The sequence below is a fragment of the Misgurnus anguillicaudatus genome, chromosome 14 (genome assembly GCF_027580225.2).
Source record: "Misgurnus anguillicaudatus chromosome 14, ASM2758022v2, whole genome shotgun sequence".
NCBI lineage: Eukaryota > Metazoa > Chordata > Actinopteri > Cypriniformes > Cobitidae > Misgurnus > Misgurnus anguillicaudatus.
This window is the reverse complement of record NC_073350.2, coordinates 7,634,678-7,658,128: the sequence shown is the minus strand read 5'-3', so window position 1 is coordinate 7,658,128 and position 23,451 is coordinate 7,634,678. Positions and strand designations below refer to the sequence as shown.

At 40.7% G+C, this 23,451-nt stretch overlaps 2 protein-coding genes and 1 non-coding gene across 3 annotated transcripts in view; all 3 read right to left on the bottom strand.

Annotated features, from left to right (window-relative positions):
- The window catches only part of prr13 (proline rich 13), a 359,338-nt gene that overhangs the window by 266,744 nt on the left and 69,143 nt on the right, over positions 1 to 23,451 (bottom strand). The gene's annotated exons all lie outside the window — the stretch shown is intronic.
- On the bottom strand, positions 1,239 to 1,323 carry trnas-gcu (transfer RNA serine (anticodon GCU)). The gene has a single exon. It is a non-coding gene; the product is annotated as a tRNA-Ser (tRNA).
- Positions 3,513 to 23,436, bottom strand: LOC141369443 (uncharacterized). The gene is made up of 9 exons (XM_073875803.1): positions 22,282 to 23,436; positions 21,973 to 22,186; positions 20,892 to 21,476; positions 20,573 to 20,785; positions 20,320 to 20,483; positions 7,549 to 7,920; positions 7,197 to 7,459; positions 5,101 to 5,358; positions 3,513 to 4,984 (listed from the first exon to the last, which is right to left on the bottom strand). The coding sequence occupies exons 1-9, from the start codon at positions 23,374 to 23,376 to the stop codon at positions 3,613 to 3,615; spliced, it is 4,536 nt and encodes a 1,511-aa protein (XP_073731904.1). The 5' UTR covers positions 23,377 to 23,436; the 3' UTR covers positions 3,513 to 3,612.

The following is a 23,451-nucleotide window of genomic DNA, read 5'->3' as shown; positions in this document are numbered from 1 at the left end:
GAGTCTGGTATTACCGCAAGATTATCGTGTCAGGATATTATCACACTGAGGTTTTGATGTTCGAATGGAGCATGGGGCACATTCATTAAAACTCTCAGATTTATGTTTATCACCTGCCTTAGCAAGTTGCATGAGTGCTAAACTAAAGTAACTATTTTTATGATCGGAGCAAGCATGGAGCGGCCAGACATAAAAATATTAGTTTACCCGGTAACCTCTGACTAAGATCAGACTGACAATTTTGTGTCCGTGAGATGTACGCAAACGGCCGGCGTATGCTCTGTGCGATACCGGGTCCCTAATGAACGAATAACTAAGACTATGGGAATTAATAAATAATCAAACATCTAAATTATGATCAACAGATAATTGGAATAATGCACTAAATTCTTAGTATATTAAATTGGAGTCAGATTATAATTTAAACACAGAGATCAAAGAAATGAGTTTAATCATGATTATGGAATTATTCTTCTAGAAGCGCTGAGGAAGGAACGAACACGAGTCCCCTTCACCCACTCCACTTGTATCTGTCGTTGGGCTTGTGGGTGGTACCTTACATTGACTTGTACCCTTAGAATACAATCGGTTACGGCTTGAAGAGATCATTTCATTGTTTAAAAATAACAGGATTGATTAAGGGAATCTAGGTTCTTTTTTGTGGGGTCAAACTCTGGTTCACACTCCAACACAGAAGGTGGCGATAATGCACCTTAAAGTTGGTGCTTCTTGCCATTAAACGAAGAAGAAGAAGAAGAAGGTATGGCTTTGCTGTATGTTTTGCCTTTTCGACAGGTAAGAGATCTTCACCAGAGGTTTACTCATTATTCGCTGTCTATTAGGAAAAGCATGAGTGCAAAACATTTTTAAATGAATTAAGGACAACAATCCAGGGCAGGGAATTGTGGTAATTGTGAAAACAAAAGGGTGGGGCCTTAATCCTTAACATCAGGTTAGGATCAACTCGATTAGCCACAATGCACATCATTTCTAAACAAAAACCTGTTCCAGCTCTTTTTTGGTTTCATGTTGTGCGTGCTGTATATGGATAATATGACAACGAAAGCTGCGTCACTTGACAACAGGGCTGCTTGTTTAACACACACAGGAGAAACTATGAAAGGCTGCTTAATTTTCCATCCGCAAATCCAATGTTAACAACTTGAGCAGCAGAAACACAGCACTCCGTGAGCTGGAACAACCAACAAGTGAATCTCTGAAGCCAAGGAGCAGACGCACGTAGTCGGCAGGGTTTGAACCTGCGCGGGGAGACCCCAATGGATTTCAAGTCCATCGCCTTAACCACTCGGCCAAAAAAGGGGCAAAATGGACTGCTTGTGGGGGGGAAGAAAAGAAAAGAGAGAGGAAAGAGGGGGGAAAGAGAGGGGAGAAAAGGAGAAAAAATGAAGAAAAACGTACACTATATCAATTTTTTATCCACTCTTTTATCTTCTCAACATTGTTTACACATAATTCTCCACTTTTTGCAAGGTTTATCATCACTTTAATTTTCATGTCTCTTACGGGATTCGAACCTATGCCTCACTGCAGAACACGACATCCAGGGGGCGGGGTTGGATTCAGATCCAGGGGCGGAGCTGGATCTCTTCCCACTGCATTTTGATTGGTCGGCAGTTTTACCACAAGACACGTCATACACGTGTGGTTGCGTTACCATTTCCCCATTGAGTTGTAACTAAATTAAGTTATTCTTTTGACAGAAAAACAAACTTTACTTATGACTACAAAAAAAGTAGTGACTTTAAGATGAAATGTAAGTGTTTTTACTATGTTTTGAAGTAAAACATTTCGGGCACTACGAGTAATCTTACCACATGCAGTATAATACCTATGAATGTATACAGTATAAATTTGCAGAATTATTAACATATATATGGCATATAGTTATTTAGAAATTAATAAATTGAATGTTTATCTTGTAGGGACTTTAAATTTGTTTTAACGCGTTTTTGATTACAGGCATTAGGAAACGGGTTTCCTAAACATGGTTTACGTTTTTTTTAACGTGCTAATAAAATATATCAAATAAATGTGTGTTTTTATGTGTAATAAGTGGGATAATGTACAGCCAAGCGTGTCGAAAATATATCCCTTCAGTGATATCACCCGGTCGGGAACGTATCCCTTACCTCCCCTTACACTAACTGTGATCATTACTTAATAAATTATGATTAATTCTTGACTATATTATTAATCAAACGTACACTTAAACTGATAAGAGCAAACGTTGTTGCGGGCTGCAACAACGCAAATTTACTGGTTCATTTGGCGGAACAAAGTATATAAAGTGGGAGGAGTTGGATCTAGATCGAACCCCGCCCCCTGGATCTCTTGATCAGCAGCGAGGACCATCTCTCTTCGCTTGTTCTAGTCTCGTAGTGCATTCCGGAAGTACACATGCAATGCATTTTGGGTAATGTAGTACTTTTTTAACACAGGAACTATTTTCCATATGAAACACCACAGTAATAACCCTGTGATTATGCAATTATGCAATTATGCACATAAATGCATTTAAAGCTAATTCTTTTGTAAGTAAACATATTTTGTGATGTAAACAAATCATTATTCAAATATTTAACTCAAAATGTCACATGCTACATTTACAGCTAAAACAGTATTAACAGTGTATAGCTTTAAATGTAAATAAATCCCACATCATGTTTCCCCTCCTTTTTTTTAAAAAAACACAATTATATGAGAGACTACATCTGTGCAACACAAGTGAATAAAACATATTATAAATTGAGCATTGAGTGTTGGGTTTTGTGAATAAATGTAAAATGAATGAGTAATTCTGGCTATAGTTTTAACAATTACATTCAATGGATGACATTCACTGTCCTGGTATTCAAGAGGAAATTACATAAAAACGTCAAGGCTGTTCTTGGCTCCATAAAATTCCTAAACTTAATGGTAACAGACATACAAACGACATAGAGAGATACAAGTAATAGTGACAGCAACTATACACTCTTTCTCCAGACACCCAGGGTCAGTCCTGAGGCTGGACAGTACCACCACCCCTTCAGCTGGGTGTGTCCAGTCCTTTTATTTTTGTCCTGGCCACACACCTTACAGGTGTAGTTGTACTTTTCCTTTGTCAGCCTCTTCTGTGCCGGTTCCCCCACTGACACTAGCTCCTCATCAGAAATTGCTATGAATTGATTAAATATGGCTTAAAAACAGATACAAATAGGATTGGTATGAATAATAATGCTTTGTTATGATAATTATGAGTGCGGGTATATCTAGTAATAATTATGAGAAAAGGAGAAAATGCAGATTAAATGATGTCATAAATTATTTTTTAATTAAATACTGATTGGGCCAACAGTTGCACACTCTTGCCAGGATTTGCACCTGGAGTCTCCCACCCAAAGGATGGACGTGTTACTATTACACCACAAGAGTTGTGTTTTTTTTTTTTTTTTTTTTTGGAAATAGTTGCATTAGCAACTAATATTTTTTTCCATATTTTTTTTTTCCATTTGCAACAGCAAATGGTTTGAACAGTGATTGTGAAATATTAAAATAAATAAAAAATATTATTAATAAAAGTATAAATAAAAAAGAATGAATTTCTTATATTTACAAAGAGCTTCTCCACTCCTCAAGGGTCTGTCCAGATGCAGGGCAGTACCATTTGCCTCGTACCTGTGAGTGTCCAGTTTGCTTTGATTTAGGCTGACCACACAGCTTACACTCATAGTGATAGCTCTCTTTTCCCTTTCTGACCTTTGGGGGCTCACCTTTCCTCACTCTCTCCTGGTTTTCAAGTTCTGCCCTGCGTAACCGCCATTCACGCTGGCGATTAAAGGGATCTAGTGCTTGGTGAGGGAGCCTAGGTTGGTCAGGACAGTAGGAGGTGGATGACCAGCCCTGGGTGGATGCTGAGGGTGGTGGTTGGGTGGCAGGCCAGCCCTGGGAGGACGCTGAGGGTGGTGGTTGGGTGGCAGGCCAGCCCTGGGAGGACGCTGAGGGTGGTGGTTGGGTGGCAGGCCAGCGCTGGGAGGACGCTGAGGGTGGTGGTTGGGTGGCAGGCCAGCCCTGGGAGGATGCTGAGGGTGGTGGTTGGGTGGCAGGCCAGCCCTGGGAGGATGCTGAGGGTGGTGGTTGGGTGGCAGGCCAGCCCTGGGAGGATGCTGAGGGTGTTGGTTCGGTGGCAGGCCAGCCCTGGGAGAGTGCTGAGGGTGGTGGTTCGTTGGCAGGCCAGCCCTGGGTGGATGTTGAGGGTGGTGGGTGGGTTGCAGACCAGTCCTGGTTGGAGGACCAGCCCTGTGTGAATGCTGAGGGTGGTGGGTGGTTTGCAGACCAGCCCTGGTTGGAGGACCAGCCCTGGGTGGATGCTGAGGGTGGTGGGTAGGTTGCAGACCAGCCCTGGGAGGATGCTGATTGTGGTGGTTGGGTGGCAGGCCAGCCCTGGGAGGATGCTGAGGGTGGTGGGTTGGTGGTAGACCAGCCCTGGATGGATGATGAGGCTTGTGGGTGGGGGGCAGACCAGCCCTGGGTGGATGCTGAGGGTGGTGGTTGGGTGGCAGACCAGCCCTGGGAGGATGCTGAGGGTTGTGGGTGGGTGGAGGACCAAACATGAGAGTGTGCCAGGGGCGCCTGGTAGGAAGACCAGCTCTGGTACTGTGTTGGGGATGGCTGGTTGGCAGAGGACCAGCCCTCCGTACTGATGTTTTGAGAAGAAGCAGCATCGTGTTGGGCAATACTTGCTTCTTCCCCACCTGTGTGTGGAATAGCAGGTGTTCTGGAACTGTTCCGCCTGCGGATTTTTGCCTCACCCTCACGGTTTTCAGGCTCCTGGAACTCCAAAGGAGTGTGTCCATGCTGAACTGGCTGTGATGGTAGGTCACGAACCTCCAGGAGGGATTCTTTAGCCACGGCAATCTGCCGTGGAAGCCGCACGCCCTGAAGTAAAGAACCCTGTTCTGATGTCTTAGAGCATTCTTGCAGCCTGCAGAGACAGAAAACAAAACACACAAGAGTAAATTTTTCAGTGTGTTAATATTTAAAATTTTTGTTCAAATACGCAATTCAATCAATTTATGAAGATATTAAAGATTAACTCACCAGTCGGACACTGTGGTGTTGTTAATATTAACCAGTACGAGGTCAGTCCTGTTCATGATCTCTTTGCAGTACTCAACTAGCTGCTTGATGTGTGAGTAGGTCATTACAATGGACTGGGGTATGGCAAATCTCCTCCCTTTATTGTCCTTTGGCCTATTTCTGGGTTGCTTGTACTCTTTGTACAACTTGAGAGCAACACATTCAGAAATTCGGTTCTTGTCTGGTCTGTGAGCAGCCTGACCATGGACCATGAACAATCTGCAAATAGATGACCAGATCACATAGTGCTTATTATATATGCATGTTAACATATTGACATAACTATGAAGAGTTTGGTTTCAAAACGCGATAAACGCCATTTTAAAAATAAAATAAAAGTTACTGCCAAAAACAGTATTGTATCAGGTCAGTATTAAAAAGAAAATTCTTAATTTTACACACAATCCAATAACTGTCGTGTTATTCTGTCATCTTTTCTCCCTTTTTCCCAAAATGCGATAAACACCAGTCCCCCTTTTCTGCAGAATGCAATAAATCCGCTCAACAAATCACAGCGCACCATTCCACGCAGTGTAAAGAAACAATGGCGGTGCGTTGAATACACACATAATCCTAGTTTTTCTCATCTACTTTGAACTTCGTGATCAACAAACAAACAAAAACAATAATACTTTTGATGGCACTGATAAACCTGTGGTGGTTTTCTGAGACGGGGAAGAAACATAAGCCACTCGAATGGTCTGACTAGTTGCTAAACTGCTCTCTTGAACAAATGTCTCGTCGAAAATAACAAATGTTTTGGTTTCCTAGGTAATCTATGTGTTGCTTGTTATATAAATAAACTACATTTAAAGAACTTTGTTGTAATTTATTCTTAGCGGAGTTTACCGGAAGTTACGTGCGGACTAGGGCTGTTGAAACGAATTTCAGTAATCGAATATAATTCGAATATTAAAAAAAATAATACTTATCGAATGTTAGAACTACTATTCGAATGGGATTTAAAAAAAATTGATTTAAAAATATTTTTTATGTGTTCACTATCTAACGCATTTATGCTGTTAAATACCGCTAGCTACCTCGACCCGCATGTCCATCGGCTAATTCATTTGAAACAAGACCAGCAGCAGGAGGTACGTGAGAAAGAGAAAGCGGAGCTGATAGCGATTGCAGAGGAAGGTTATGAGGAAGACGAGAACGGAGCAGCCAAGGTGAAGAGGACAGTGTCAGGAGAAAACCGCTCTCAGTCCTATGGACGACCGTTTTGGGAATGTCTTTAATGCTAATTTGTTTGGATAAGTTTGTCTTTTCGACCAGTGACAAAATACTTGTTCAAGATCACACTTCCTCTAAGGTTTGTTTAAATGAAAAAAGAATAGTGAAATTGGAGGCCAGGGGATGTGTGTGCTGTGTGTAAGTATTGTATAACTAATGATGCGATCTACGCAGCCCTCATACGTGAACAAAGAGAACTGCGTTGATAATGAAATTTTTCATTAAAGTTGACAACTTTCTTAATTTTGTGTCTAAGCTTAGTCATTAATTAGCAAGAAAGATATCACCTGTTATCAAATAATTACATGTTTATTAGTAATACTGCAATGTTTTCTAGTGGACATAATTTAAAACAAGTCAACTATATGAGCTCATAGTGGCATTGGCAATGCATAAGCCCATTTTTACAACGTGTGTAGATAGGTATAGTAAATATTAATTAGTCAAATTTGAGCATTAAATAATCGATTATAAATCGAATATTAAAAAAAAATTATGAATGAAATTCGAATGGGATAATAGAGGAAGATTGACAGCCCTAGTGTGGACCACGACACCCGCTTGTTTATGTTGTTACTGCTGAAACCGTCTATAATAAATCTTTGAAAATCAAATTATGGATTTGAATTTTTTATATTATAAACTAAATATGCTATGTGAAAGTTTGTAACAGAAAATAGTGGTTTTCATCTTTTCACTTTCTTGGTATACAAAACATGTTTTAGTCAAATTAGTCAAAATGGATGTATTGCGTTTTGGAACCAAACTCTTTAAATATTGATATGAATACTAAGGAATACAGTTATATGAGATGTAGATACCTCTCAGCTGCTTGCTGGCCTGGAGCAGAGCCACTGCGTTTTCTTGAAGCCCTCCAAGGTCCTGACAAATTTTGTTTTTTGCTCTTGAGGGTGTAACTGGTGGGGGTCTTGTCAAAGGCACTTAGATGAGAGTATAACCTCAAAATCTCTGCCACTTCAGCATTGGAGAGTGCTGTTATGGTTCGGTTAAGCCCAACCAGGTAACCTGCCAAGGCATCAACTGCCTCCCATCCAGGAATCCCTCTGGCATCACACCTGGTGTCCTGTTACAAAATTAAACCAATAAACATCTGGTACAAGGGCAAATATAAAAAAGCCGACATTTCTAATGGTGAAACATTATCCACTTTACCGGAGCTGGAGTGACGAACCCACTTTCCTCATATGGGGTGAGGACAGTCCTGGTAGAGGCATCACTCTCAATTGGGGAGTGGACGGGACTTGCAGAGGCATCTCTCTCCTCAAATGGGGAGCAGACGGGCCCAGCAGAGGCATCACCCTCCTCCAATGGAGAGTAGACGGGCCCAGCAGAGGCATCGCCCTCATCCAATGGGGAGTAGACCTGCCCAGCAGAGGCATCCCCCTTCTCCAATGAGGAGTAGACAGGCCCAGCAGATGCACCACCCTCCTCCAGTGGGTAGTGGACGGGCCCAGCAGATGCATCACCCTCCTCCAGTGGGGATCTGGGATCTGGCCTGGGCCTTTGGCCACCGCTTCCAAATTGCTGAGGTGATTAATAAAAGTATACACAGAATTATTAATAAAGAATAAATCATCTTTTAAATGCTTCTTGTGTCTGTTCTACATTAAAAATGAAAAACTGGCTATTAGTTTTCCAATATTTTTTTGATGTCAGGGGTCCGTTCTTTGTACGTCGCCTAATACATCCGAGATCAAATGAGACATCAGAGATGTTCAGATCTGGCTAATTATGATCTTGCTTATTCAGTTCTTTGAACACCTCTGCTGTTGATGATTAGTATGGCAGGGTTGAATTATCTGAGATCATTGCACTTTCGTTCACTGCAAGAAAAGGCAATACAGGTCGATAGTAGAAACACTGATCAGCCATGCTGTGATTGCCCGATTGTTACTATGGCCAAGAACATGCCCTTTTATTGCCCCTTGCAGTGCGCAAGCTATTGATGAAGGGTTATTGTGAACTTTTTATGATGCTGAATTTGTGGACCCAGTCAAAGCTACTTTTGTACATAAAATCACCCTACATAAGTAAAATATTTTAAGTAAATATAATCTTGATATCTTTACTATTCATGTTAAAGACTGAAATTAATGATTGTAATCAAACTTTGATGCTCCTAAAGTACTTTAAGTCTCTTTTAAAAACAGTTAAATGCTGTTTTGTCTGTTTGTAACATCAACCTAAGTATCTTCATGAAATGTGCTAGCAGGAGTGATGTCTCTAAACTGATTGATTGTACAGATCATCTCTGGAGGCAGTTGCTCTTTCTTAAACCCACAGCCAATGCAACAATTTAATTTCTGATAAATAAACTTTGAATTGTAGTTTATTAAAATATGGTGTTTTCCCTCTTTTGTGCAGTTGTTGATAATACACCAACACTTTTAGCAGTTCCCAATAATGTGTTAAATGAAGTATGATGTGCAGTTAATGAATGTAAATGTTATTCTACATCAAAATATTATAAAATGCAACTGTATTTGATAACAATAGGGCTGCAGCTATCGTTTCTTTTTGTAATCGATTAATCTAGCACTGAATTGATCGATTAATCGAGTAATCGGATTTGTGTGTGTTTTTAAACAACCAAAACAAATAATGCATAACGAAAATGACTTGGCTTGTTCAATGTTCAAGCATTTGGCTTTTATTTCTGAAAAAACAGAGGTATTTGGCTCCAAAAAATAAGCCTATTTATTTCAATTTTTACCCATTTAGTGTTTATAAGTGCCAGTGCCAACAATTAAACACTTTAATTTATTAATATGCACAACAGGTTTCATGCTGTAATCTAGCCCTGACATCAAAGTAAATATCTGGTTTATGTACATTTCTACACCTGCCGCATTTACCATTAGGCTACTAATATATCATTTCTGGGGTGAGCCTATTTGCTATGGTAACAACCTGTGTGTGTGCGCGCACGTGCACCTGTGTTTGTGTGTGAGGAAGAGTGACACCCCAGTCAGACGTTCAGTTGCTTCATTGCATTTTGGTACGGCAGAAATACATGCATTCATTTTCAATAGAACGCTGCATTTGGTTTGCATCACTTACATTGCGGTGCATTTTAGGTTAAGAATCCGTTCGAAAAATCACAACATCACGTCCCGCTGTATACAGTGAATGCATGCTGAAATTATTGTTGCGTGGCTACATAAAAGTTTAAGCATATGTGATGCACTGCGCAATCGGTCTGACTCGCGTGAGAGAGAATATCCTTATCCTTATGCTAAACTCCAACTCCTACAAGACAGAGTTTATTATTATTGAACAAAATATGTCAGATTACAAGTTGCCCATATATGATTGCACTGTGGTGCCGTTTTTTGGTACACACACCTGTAAAGTGCATGCGTGTGTGTGAAGGGGTTCTTTTTTAAGCTATACTCTCCTGCAATTGAACGTGAATACGTTTACTACTTAAAAACATCAAAGCTAAACATCATATCTAGTCAAACCGCATAACAACATCGCTACAAATACAGTATGGGATTAAAATCAGCGGAAGCTACGTTACCTTGTTTCATCGACGCTTGGTGAAACAGCAGTGGATGTTTTCGGTTCAGATGCTGAATGTAATGATAATGTAATGATACCAAACTTTAGACATTCTCTCTCTGTCGTTTATGGACATATTTGCTCCGCCATCGCGCCAACTAAATTCAAAATGTACCACGTGCTATGATGTGCTTCCTGAACATTGAACAACGGTCCGTGTGAACAATGTACATGACAGCAAAGAAATGCTCTCAGATGAAATGGATTTAGAGAAACTATATGCAAGTGGTTAAATAAGTTTAATTAAATTGCGTTTTTCTTATATAACTGATTTCTGACTATATTAGCAGTAGCCACATTAACTGAAAGTCTTGCATCTCCTGAGTCTGCACAGAAATTTGTTGTAAAGAAGATAAAGATGTGTGAAAATATGTGCAAAAAAAAACTTATTTGGTTATTGGCATTTTTGTCACAGGAAACGGACAGGGTAACATCATTGTAGACAGAGTTTTAAAGATAGAATAGATAGAAATGACTAGGCAAACCCTTCATGCATGAGATTGTAAGCCTACTTGACAATCTAAAGACAAAGCTAAAATCAGAGATGAGTTTATTCAATGGAAACTTATTTCACATTGAGTAATATTCTTTATTGTACATAATGTTAACTCTATGTGGGAGGGGATATATTATCGCGAGAGTCTACGAGAAGTGAGACTGAGTTGCGAGAGTCAGTGAGGCTGGGGAGAGGAAGTTGTTCTCAGTTTGTAGAGTGTGAGTGCATGTGGGGGATTTGGGGCGTAAAACGGAATAATAAAATCTTTCTTTGGATCTACGTTGCATCTATAGTTATTTGCATGGTAGCAGAGGATGGTTTCCAACTACAGAGTACCGTCTAAGCTTGACGAAGCCTAACCATACGAGTGCTGGAAAAATGAAGTAAGTATTTGGAGACTTGTTACGGACTTGGACAAGAAGAAGCAGATACTCGCGGTGGTACTAGGGATCGAGGGGCGAGCCAGAGAGACCACTTTGGAAATACCTGCGAACAATCTGAACAAAGACGATGGTATGGAAACTATGGCAGCTAAGCTGGACGCAATATTCTTATGAAGCATACTCTAATTTCGTCTCGATTTAAAAAAAATGTGGTGTCCATGACGGACTACATCATAGACTTTGAGCAGAGATACAACTGCATGAAGAAGTACCTGACCATGCCTGACGCTGTGTTAGCGTTTAAACTTCTGGACACGGCTTGTCTGAGAAGAGTAGAAAGCTAGCACTTACAGCGTGCACGGATTTAACATTTGCATCCATGAAGTCAGCGTTGAAGCCGATTTCGGAGGAAAAACCAGTGTAGTAAGCGAACAAAATGCGTCATTTGTCAGACACGTACCATTGGCCAAAAGACTGTCCTCATCGCAGAAATGAAGTAAAGCTAGCAGAAGATGAAAATGTGGAAGAGTGTAACATTAAACTGTGTACCAAAGTCATGACAGACTCTGAGATCTTCCTAACTGAATCACTGGGATCAGCTATCATTGACACAGCATGCACACATACTGTTTGTGGTGAGAAATGGCTGGATAGTTATATAAAAGATCTGAGCCAAAGTCAAATAAACAAACTGTTGCAAACAGAATCTTCAAGCTGCAGACCGTTCAGATTTTGTGATGGTCAGGTGGTATACTCCCAACAAAAGGGTGAAGCTTCCCGCTAAGATCGGACCAACAAAATGTCACATTAAAACGGAAGTTGTTCCTGTTAATATTCCTTTACTGCTGAGTAAAATGTCTCTGAAGGAAGCAGGATCAGTTTTAGACATGGAGAATGACAGAGTTGTCATGTTCAAGCAACCAGTGCCTCTTGAGCTCATTAGTTCGGGAGATTATTGTGTTGACATTAGAGATGGTAATAATGAAGCGGACACCAATGAAAGTGAAGTTCTTGTTGTCACAATAAAAATGTCTACAAAAGAGGAGCGTAAAGTTCTCCTGAAGCATCATAAGCAGTTTGGCCACGCCTGCGCAGACCAACTGCAGAGACTCATCCACAGCTCTGGAAATACTGACAAGGACTGTCAGGGAACTACACTGCGACCATATGCCTCTGGTTTCTATGCCGATGGTTCTTGTTACACCCACGCGCTGCATTTTCTTTCTCACATTTTTTAAATAATCTTATTATTAATAAACCATATCTTTTCTAAAACCAATCATGTCACCGGGACAGCAACTAGACTTTTAAATCTGAAATAATGAGTGGATTAAGCTTTTTAAATTGGCAAGAGAGAAATAGAAAGATTGTTAATGGCAAAGAAAGTTTGGGGTGGTTAGATTAATGAAATATAATGTGAAATTAATATTAATTTTCAATAAATCAAAGTATTGTGTTGTGTCACACATTATTAGTTCTTCGTCACATGTATAGTAGACCATTATTTATCAGTGGGTAATGATTGCCCTTTTCACCAGCTACCACCACAAGTAAATTTCAGATCTGTGGGAAACACTGCAACGTTTAAGAAAACAAGAAGGCATGTGGTTTAAAAGATGGCAAGTAAAATAAAAAGCATATCTGTATGCAATACATTTCATTATTGTTCATTATTATCCAGAGCGCCTTAATATAATTTGAAAAAAATATGTGCGACCAAATCATATTTTGCGCCAGTAACTGAAAAAGTTGGTAGCGCAAGTGCCACCAGTGGAAAAGGTTAGTGTAGTTCCCTGACTGTCAAGTTATTCTGCAAGAGATCATCCGTGACTGTGAGGTATGTCAAAGATACAGCAAGACCAAGCCCAAGCCTGCTGTTGGTTTGCCTTTAGCCTCAGAGTATAATGAGACAGTGGCAATGGATCTATATGAGCTGGAATCTGGCGTATGGTACCTCCATATCATCGACCACTTTACACGCTTCAGCGCTGGAAACATTGTGAGAACAAAAAAAGCCTCGGAGATCGTCAACTCTTTCATTCACTCGTGGATAAGTGTTCATGGTGCCCCGAAAAGAATATACACCGACAACGTGGTGAGTTTAACAATGAGGAGTTAAGAGAGATGGCAGAAAAATGTAACACTGAGATAAAGACTACAGCGGGATACAGTCCTTGGAGCAACGTGCTGTTGGAGAGACACAACATGACACTGACTGAGATCCTCCTGAAGGTGAAAAAAGGAAACGGGTGTGGTTGGCAGACTTCTCTAGGCTGGGCTCTAATGGCAAAAATGGCATGGTTATAGTCCATATCAGCTTGTGTTTGGTTGCAGTCCTAATTTTCTCTCCGCTTTGGTGGATAAACTACCTGCTCTAGAAGGCACTTCTATTGGTACTAGAGTAGGACAGCACTTAGCAGCATTGCAAGCTTCCAGAAGAGCATTCACATAGGTGGAATTTTCAGAAAGGATAAGAAGAGCTTTACAAAAGAAGATCAGGCTGAAAAGTACGAGACAGGAGACAGGGTGTACTACAAACGTGCAGACAGTACAGAGTGGAAAGGTCCCTGCTGTAGTTATCGGTCAGGATGGCTCTGTAGCATTTTTCAGACATGGGGGATTCTTGTCAGAGAACATCAGTCCAGGGTGAATAAAGTTAATGAGGATGAGGATAAACTTGTACTACTCGATAATCCTGAAAATAGTAAAGAAAATGAAAGCGTAATACACACGGATGTGTCAGACAATTCAGATGATGAAATGAGTGTTAAGGGAGATGTTCAATTCCCTGACAACACATAAACAGATGATAGAGAAGACGTAGGACAAACTAATGAGACAGATAGTACTAATACATTGGGTTCTACTGGTGTCAAACTGAGAACAGGTCAGACAGTGACATTTACAAACAGAGATGATGGTACTAAGCACACTGACAGAGTTTTAGGCCGAACAGGAAAAGCAAAAGGGCAATATAAAAACTGGTACAATGTGTAGTATCTTAAAACAAATGGCAGTGGGGGGTCTAAAGGAAGCTTTAGACATGTCATATGTTGATGATCTTCTCAATGAATGTGAAAACACAGATGCTGATGTACTGATTACCAAAGACATCTCTTTTGATGCTGCTAAACAGGAAGAGACTGAAAACTGGCAAAATAATAATGTTTACGAAGAGGTTACAGACAAGTAGGGGTGTCAACAATAATCGATGCGGCAATGCATCGCAATGCGCGCATGCACAATTCAGCATCGATGCAGCAAAGTGCCATAATCGATTATGCCACTGTTTATTTTCTGGCCTCGACAATAAAATTGTGAAGTTTCAATTACCTTCGGGGGCATAACAACAACAATCAAGATGGCTGAGGTGGAGAGAGATGATCGTGATAGACGGGTAAATAAAAACGCACCCTTTTCCATGGAAAGTGGACATACGAGCACATTTCGGATTCTATGAAGTTAATGGGAAACTAGACAAGACTTACACTGTGTGTAAAATTCTCATCTCAGGTATATAATTGTCATTGTCTTAAAGCTGCTTAGCTTCCGTTTTTGTTGAGAATATTTGCACTTGACTTTACTACTTGACTGGTTAAAAATTTGCCTTGTTGTGTACAGTAGAATTAAATTCTGATGCATCGCAATGCATCGTAGAATCGAATTGAATCGTTACCTAGTGAATCGTAATTGAATCGAATTGTGAGGACAATGCCAATGCACACCCCTAAGGGTCAAAGATGGATTTCTACTAGATGGGTCTGTACGTTGAAGGAAACTTCTAATGGTTTTGATACAAAAGCTCGCCTTGTGGTGAGAGGTTTTGAAGAGGTCAATATCCATGAATTACAAAAAGATTCTCCCACATGTGCATCAGAGTCAGTCAGGCTGCTGTCAGTTGTTATTTGTCAGAACAAATGGAAAGTGAATTCTATGGATTTTAAGTCTGCTTTTTTACAGGGAATGGAACTCTCAAGAGACATTTACATTCGTCCCCCACCAGAAGCAGGTGTGGACAATGTATTGTGGAAACTAAAGAAATGTGTGTATGGACTTGCAGACGCCTCCCTCTACTGGTACAACAAGGTCAAAGAACTCATGCTGAACAGTGGGGGTAAAATGTCACGGGTTGATTCTGCAGTGTTTTATTGGCAGGATGAGCAGTCTGAGGTGACCAGCATACTGGCATGCCATGTGGATGATTTTTTTGGGGCAGGTTCAGAGGATTTTGTTACTAATGTCATACCTGTACTTAAATCTGTATTTCACGTGGGTCGTGAAGAGCATGAGAATTTTTCATATGTGGGTATGAATATTGCTACTGTGGGTGGTATAGTGCAGGTGCATCAGCACAGTTACATTGAAAACCTACAACCAGTTCACTTACAGGCAGCACGAGCTGTACAGAGAGAGGCTCCACTAAACGAGAAAGTAAAATAACAACTCCGGTCCAAATTGGACAGATTTTGTGAGTTGCTAAACAAACAAGACCAAATGTAATGTTTGACACATGTAGCCTAGCATCCAACATTAAGAATGATACTGTTCAGTCCATACATGAAATGAAAGTCACACTTAAGTTCCAACACTTGGGAAACAGTGAAGATATAAGTTTAGTGGCTTTCAGTGATGCCTCACTAGGCAATCTTCAGGATGGAGGTACACAGGAAGGGGCTTTAATTGTCCTCATGGAAAAAACAGTAAAGTGTTCCCCTTTGATTTGGCAATCTAAGAAAATCAAACGTGTGGTAAGAAGCACGCTGGCAGGAGAAACCCTTGCGATTGTAGCAGCACTACCCAGACGGGTTGAATGATAAGTGCTTTAATTAGAGACAGGTGTGCTATGGGTGTAGGTGTGCATAAAAGGAAGGTTTCCAGCATTGTTTGAGGCTGACGGGTGGTTGCTGCTGTGACTTTGGACGGTGAATGCCTAATGTTTTCTTAGTGGATTTTTTGAGCCGTTTGGGACCAGCATTTGATTGTGGACTTGCTGCATTTTGGGTATGTCACAGTGGATAAATAACTTGTTTTATTTAAGACGAGCTGTTGACTGTATGTGCTTTGTTCATTTGTCTTAGTATTCATTCCGGGCTGTATTTATCATGCTGTGCTTTGGCGTTAGCAAGGCTGACTCTATTAATCAAGTTTGTAGACTATCGTGAGTTATTTAATATAAAGGGAGCTGTTGTTTGTAAGCGCTCTATTTGTTTACATAGTATACATGCCACTGGATGTGTCAGCAGTGCCGACTCTCTAATAATCAGGTGGGTATGCTACTGATTTATTGCATGCTGATTATGAAAATTCCATCGTTAATGCTGTACTTTTTCTTTTATCAGCTTAAAGCACTCCGGAGGTATATGCCCATATGACACTGGGTAGCGGATTTGGATGGTGGCCCAGCTTCCCCTTCTTGGTGTTTTATTATTATTTTTCTAATTTTTTTGTTTAAGTATCTGCCTAGCGGCTTACTTCTGTGACACCTGGTCCACCCCTTCATTTGTGCCGTCCGCATTAAGTGGCCTGTTCCTGGGAATAACTGTGGGACAGGGTATTAGTTTTTCTCAGTCGCTTTGGTGCATTTCTCACATCACTATTTACATTCGCACAACAGTTAGTTCAACCTCCACAACATTTAGTCATTTGTGCACGTCATAGTAGCAGTTTCTCATTCCTTCGAACAAATTGCAAATGCTTTTGGACATGCATCAATTGCTTTCATACAATTCTCTGCTGTTTTATAACATTATCATTTGTTTGTCATGTCAGTCAAAATTAACTATACTTGTGAATGCTGAATAGTCATTCCATGTAAAACTAATAGTCCTTATTTCATTGCTTCAGTCATTACATACAAAAATTTTCAAGTTGTCAATTTTTTTAAAGTCTTTTTTTCTCCGAAAAGTCTCCTAAATTGAACAATTTTTGAGATGATGTGGCCAGACAGAGGAATGTCTGGATGTACAAGAATGATTACAGTACTATGTCTGTTGTATGTTCAGTTCCAATATGTACTGCAATGTTTTTTACAGTTGTGCACAGCCAAAGTTTGTTTGTTGTAAATAAGGATGTAATTTTTTTCTTTTGCACAATACTATGAACAGATTAGAATTGCAAATAGGGATGGGACGATTACCGGTTTCACGATTAACCATGATAAAATGTCCTGACGGTTAGTATTATCGTTTAAAATGTAATTATCATTATAACCGTGTTTGATTACCGTGATTTTGAAAACTCGCGGTAAATCCTGTCCAGCCAGAATCAGCTTGACGCAGGCGCTCGCATGCAACATTAGCTTTTGTGCGAGAAGGCGTGGCGGATGCAGTAACAGGTGCACTGTGTTTTAATGCGTTGCTTATGTGTGCATTTGTTTTTATTTAAGCTACTGTTCATTAAAACAGGTTCATACATTTCAGGGCTCCATGTTAATGTTCATTTAATGCAGGGGTGTCCAACACAACCAGTCGATCGCAAATGCAATGCGGGTAGATCGCCTATAAGTTAATAACTGTATGCTGCTACACGCCTCCACGAGCTTCGGAAAGCAAAGCGCCAAATTGGCATTATGGTCTTAGAAGTCTTTTTGAGTTGTTGCGCATTTCTTCTCAAGTGTGTTTTTATAAATCTTATGCCTGCCCGCTGCAGCGGAGTCGTCTAACTTCCGAAATTTGAATGACCATACATGCTGGAGTTGATCCACACGTACGGTGTATGTGCGCGCGATCGACCGAACGAGAGAGAAATGCTTCTGATAATGTTGTCAGTTTATTTCATCAAAACCGCATCTCTGCTATATGGTCTCACCATGTACTCAAGGATTTTTTTTAACTCCTCAAAAAGAATAGAGTAATGGTGACAACCCTAAATTCAACGTAGAGATAGTCCTCCTAACACACATTTAAAGTGTTATTAAAAAATGTAACTGTTTTGTTAAATGTTTTTTAGCAGGTAGGTTTTGTCAGCTTTATCATTTTAAAAGTAGATTCCCACACAAAAAAAGGCCGGACACCCCTGATTTAATGTTTATGCTTAAAAAAGTGCATATAGCTGCTAATTGTATTTGTTGTTTGCTGATTTTCAAAAATAAAACTTGTTAAAATTTTTCAGTGTGTGTATCAGTTCTTTTTGAACACTTCCATCTCAATTTAAGAAAACCATGATAATATTGATAACCGTGATAACTTTGGTCACTATAATCATGATATGAAATTTTCAAACCATCCCATCCCTAATTGCAAAGAGCATATGCAGTGAAAATGTGAAACATACATATTCAGTGTCTTGTACTCAGTTACCTCACTAAATACAGTAATGTGTAACTTTACTGTATTTTTCAAATAGCTGTGGAAAAGTGTATAGTCTTGAGTATTTTCAGGTAGTGTCACCAAGATTTTACTTTTTTGCATTGGAAAACATTTATAAAGTAAACTGTCATAATGAAAACATGACTAAGCCACTTGACTATCTTCTTCATAAACAATGGCGTCAGGACTTTTCATTTTGATGACACTGACACTTTCATTGACATGAATACTTGCTTTTGAGGAATGACCTATCCATTTTGAGCAAGTGACACACTTTTGCAGGTTATCAACTAGGTTTTGCAGTTTGTACTAATTGTTTTGAGAACTGCATTAACTGTTGTGCAAATGTAAATAGTGATGTGAGAAATGCACCAAAGCGACTGGGAAAAACTGTAAGTTGGGCATTCGCTACCCCGTATTGTTTCAACTGGAGGAGGTTTGCGTGGTTGTATGGTACATTTGTGGTCGTGTGCATGAGTTAAGTTAAGGTGTGTGTGACTTATAGCGTGTGTATAGTGTGAGAATGACACGTCGTTTAATGTGCGTGCATGAATTATAGAAGGTGTGCGTGTGGTAAATAGATTATGGTTTAAGTGAGGAATGAATGCTAGTTTGTTTACTTTTTGTATTTTGTTAAACTATGATGTGATTTTTGTTTTCTGTTTATTTTATTTAATATTGGTTTCACAAGTTGGTGTGTTTATTTGGTTATTTTGTGGAGCTGTGTTATTTTATTCAACTGTTAGATCGGTCAGGGAGGAGTGTTAACCTCAATTTATTTTTTTGTAATTGTTCACTGAGTAGTTTGTGTAACTTTGTTTCTTTGAAACACGTGTGGTGAAGTGAGCCCAAAGAAACTTGTATTTAAAGTGTGTTGTGAAGTGGAAATTTGCTTTTCTTTCTCCCTGTTATCCGATCTGAACTTTTGATGTCTGGAACCTAATCCAGTGTTTTTAAATGAAGCTAGCTTCACTAGTCTTGTGTTAAAGATTACATTAAATTGTGGTTTTACTTTCTGTATAAATAAAGTATTGTTGTTTTTGTATTCGTGTCTCCTCTGAATCTTTGTGGGAACTAACCTGTGTCCCATTTATATTTCCCTGGGTGTAATTCCCAGGGTGGCGTAGTCCGTTACAAAGACTTGGGTGTTTAGAAATCTTTTAAGAGGTTCCGAATAGTACCTTGTTAGAGGTAAATTGTGTGTAGAATAACACCTCTGGGTGCAACACTGTCAGATGGTATTGACACTGCTATGTTCTTGCTTACTACTGGTAAAGCTGATCTTAATGATCTTCCACTTATTTGTGTTACTGATAATCATTCCCTGTTTAACGCTCTTCAGTCTACAAAGCAGGTCACAGAGAAGAGATTAAGATTAGAAATAAAGTGGTGTCAAAGAGCTTCTACATGCTAATAAAATCGAAGTGCGTTGGTCAGAAGCCAAGTCACAACTTGCTGACTGTTTGATACAGAAAAGGTGCTTCCTCACTTGTGCTTCTTAAAGCACTGTATGAGGGTGTATGGAAACTGTATTATCGGGAGAGCCAGTGAGACTGGGGAGAGGAAGTTGTTCTCGGTTTGTAGGGTGTAACCAATGTGGCGAAATGGGCTTAAAACGGAATAACAATCTTTCCTTGGAACTATGTTGCATCTATAGTTATTTACACACAACACCTATTATTGCTAAAATAAATTTAAAATGAATGTGATCATAAGCATGTTTGTCTTGTCATTCGTTTAAGAATAAGTAAAACAGCTGCTCCACAAAAAAAGATGCACAAGTACATAAACATTTTTCTTTTATATATATTTTTTAAATAACATTGCTAAAAGATTCAATCTATCCTTTTTTATGTGTTGAATTTGAAATGCTTTTCATATTTATCGTACATCTTACGCAGATTGCCCTCGTATAATGAGAATGCATAACTTTGACAGATTTTACGTATCACATCCGCTTAAAAAGGTGCGATCTAATGTTGTTTACATGAAATAAGCCTGCTCCCGAGCTGGTTTAATCTTACGGACCGGTTGCTATGACAGCAACTCTAGGATGAGTTTCGAAGAACTAAATAATTCAAGATCAAGACAAATCGACAACAATCAAATCCAGCTGACTGATTAATCCACGTATGAAGAACAGACCCCAGATATACTGTTGACATAATATTACCTGCAATGTGAGGTCATGAGCCTGTGGTACGGTCACATCAGGACATTCATCCTCAAGGTCTTCATCCAAGATCTCAGGCAGGATGTCAGCATTACCAGTCTGCTGGCTCAGAAGATCTCCTCTGTTGGATTGTGCCAGAAGATATTCAACAGCAATTCGCTCTCCTGCAATAGATATTCATCAAGGGAAAAATTGTTTACTTGCGTACCATGTCACAGTATAGGTCTGATCATCAACAGCAGACTTTTCTTACCTGTAGGTTTCCCAGGGGGGATAAACTCTGGAAGAAGAGGTTTTCCCAAGACTTTGTTGCTGAGCGCATTTACATTGGACATCAAACGAATGTCATACAGCTTTGTCCTGGATGTCTCAGTCATTGAAAGTGCTTGTGCTGACCGGTTTAAATTCCACCTTGACACACCCTCAAGCATGTACATCTGAGTGTGCAATGCATTGCATCTCCACCCTACTCAGACAAAAAACAGGATCACTGATTACAACAAATTACAACAATATTATGTCAACATTCAATAGCAAAATATACCATGTGTGTGTGTGAGGTTTTAACATGCCTGGAATGAAAGCACACTGGTGCTTATGAAAGCTTTCCAAAGAGGAGGACCCTCTGGCGCATCTTAGAACATCCAGTGTCTTGTCTCCTTTCTCCAGCCCTGACCCAATGTTAGTATAAAGCTGCACTCCTGGTGGATCCTGGATGCAGGCAAGGTGTTTTTGCTGTACCTTCCACACTTCAGACATGCGCTCGTGGTTAATAAGGTGTAGCCCAGTGCCGTCCACAAGGTTCCACATGGAGTCAAGGAGACTTTTGATGAGGGCACGGGTCTCCTCCACTCCCCGGGTTTTCCTGCGGCAGTGCTTGGCTAGTTCTTTAGGGCTGATGCTCGCCAACACCTGGGCATCTGTTGGCTCATAGCCCTGATGCTTTTGCCTCAGCTCTGACCGCTTCGCCTCCTTCAGATTACTGATGTCCTGGTAATCCCACTCAAAAATGCAGCTCGACAATTTGGAGCAGAACGTACCATAGAGTGGATGGTGTTCCGTGATGAGACCTTTGGTGAATCGCCTCATAAAGTGGAACACATCCAACCGCACAGTGGACGTCCATGGCCGAAACCAATGGAGAACTGGGCTCACCCCTGTGTAAATTCACAAGATCATGAATAAAAAAAATTTCCTCACAACATGTATGCATTCGTCATGTGTGTGGTTTGTCATTTCAAAATATGTGTTCGGTGGGTCGAGTGAATGTGAATCTATGTGCATCACGTGTTTTGTCAAAATAAGTGCCTGCTGCAGGGTTTATGGGTTTATAAAAAAGACACTTGTGTTTGCCAGATACTCATATAATCTCAAGTTCACTGTAAGGGAGTGTCTTGTGTGTATTTTGTGAATGTGAGCGTCTCTTTTATCATGAACGGTTTTGACACGTGTGGAGCAGGCACTTATTTTGACAAAACACGTGATGCACATGGTTCACATTTTTTGAAACCACAAGCGACACACATGACACTCCAAACCCATATTTTGAATTTGTGCCCCTCAGAAGAGCAGTCACCAGCAGCCACTGGTTTCTAGTGTCATCAACTGCATTATTTGGCAAAAAAACATCAACCCAAATTACAGGTAACCCACCTCTGTCACTGCAACAGTCTCTATCCACATAGATGGCGGCTGGCTGTGGCTCACCAGCATCCCTGTACCGTTGGACGATCCCTTGGCACAGGTCATCCAGTCCAGCCCCCTCGCCGGTTGTGAGGACAGAGTTGAGGACCTGACCATACTCGTTCCCAACATTGGTCATCCATGTTGCCGTGTTCTCAATACCACCAGCCAGTTTTTTGGTCACCTGTTATAACAAAAGAATATACATCATTAGCACATGTATTCTTATTAAACCCTAAAAGAACAAATGAGCTCAAGCTTATACAGGTTTACTTTTACCTTCTTAGTGGAATCGAGCTTCAGAATTCTGCCAAACGTTGAAGTGATGACACCTTTGAGTTCATCAAGGTGGCCGACAACATCGTTGGCATGCACTGTCTCAAACCACTGGGCCAGGGGCAAGGGAATGAAGGGTGGTGGCGGGGAATAAACAGCCTGGGACTGCTTCAGGCAGGATCTTTTGTGAATTTCACAATCTGTGAAATAGTCACAGGATCTCCTGGCCCACTCCTCACTGTGTGCCTCTTGAAAGGCCTGCTGCAGGTAACTGGAGCTATTCCCTGCTGTTCTAGGACGCAAAAGTGTCACACATTTTCTGTCCAGTGCCAAATGTGTAGTCAACACAGCAGGGAATTTGTTGCGGTTAGAGGGGTCCAGTTGCTTTAAAATATCACTACTCCAAGGACAGACAGGTAGTTTGCACTGGCTGCACCTTGGGTAATCTCCCCCTATTAAATAGTACTTGCTGTCCACATCAATGACCTCTCTGACCTTGGTGTAAATGCCAGAGTGGTGCATCTTTCGGTTGCACTGATTACATTTCAAAGGTATGCCCCACATGCGCATTGGTGCCCACAGGAACATCCTCTGACGAAAGTAATCATGTGGGTTTGGAGGTGCCACAGATCTGATTGGGCTTGGGGGGTGGTGCCAATTTTCCCTGACATTCTGTTTCAGCTGCCCTCTTGCGTCATAGAGAATGTGGGCAATCCACTCCAAATCACCTGGCTTGATGACCCGGAGGAATGGCTTTGGTAAAAACCTGGCCCGGCTTACCTCTGGAAAGCGCAGAGGGACTGGTAGTCCTGGTGCTGCTGGAGGAGGAGCAGAAGCAGGAGAAGATGGAAGTGGTGTGCCACTCTGAGTCGCTGGTGCCATCTCAGATAGGGTTGGAGGGGTAGGAGCAGGAGCAACTTGGAGACAGATGGTTGGTGTCGTCTCCTGGGCTGTGAGGCAGACTGTAGCTGGAGCATCTCGGGGAGAGACGATTGGTGTCGGTGTCATCTCTTGGGCTGGGGTAGTGGAGGGATGGGCTGAAGGTGAGGTTAAGACATGACACTTCTCAAGGTGCTCTGATAACCTGACAGCACCCATGGCCTTTGTGCCACAGTGCTCACACTCCTCCTGGACATGGAAGTCTGACAGATGCTGTGTAAACTGGTCTGAGAG

Excerpts from the sequence above, each read along its gene's own strand:
- LOC141369443 (XM_073875803.1), bottom strand. The coding sequence starts at position 23,376 with ATGGGTGCTGTCAGGTTATCAGAGCACCTTGAGAAGTGTCATGTCTTA. Across the intron at positions 7,921-20,319 it reads CTCATGACCTCACATTGCAG|CAATTTGGAAGCGGTGGCCA; the intron begins GTAATATTATGT and ends TAATCACCTCAG. Across the intron at positions 4,985-5,100 it reads AACACCACAGTGTCCGACTG|GCTGCAAGAATGCTCTAAGA; the intron begins GTGAGTTAATCT and ends CTGTCTCTGCAG.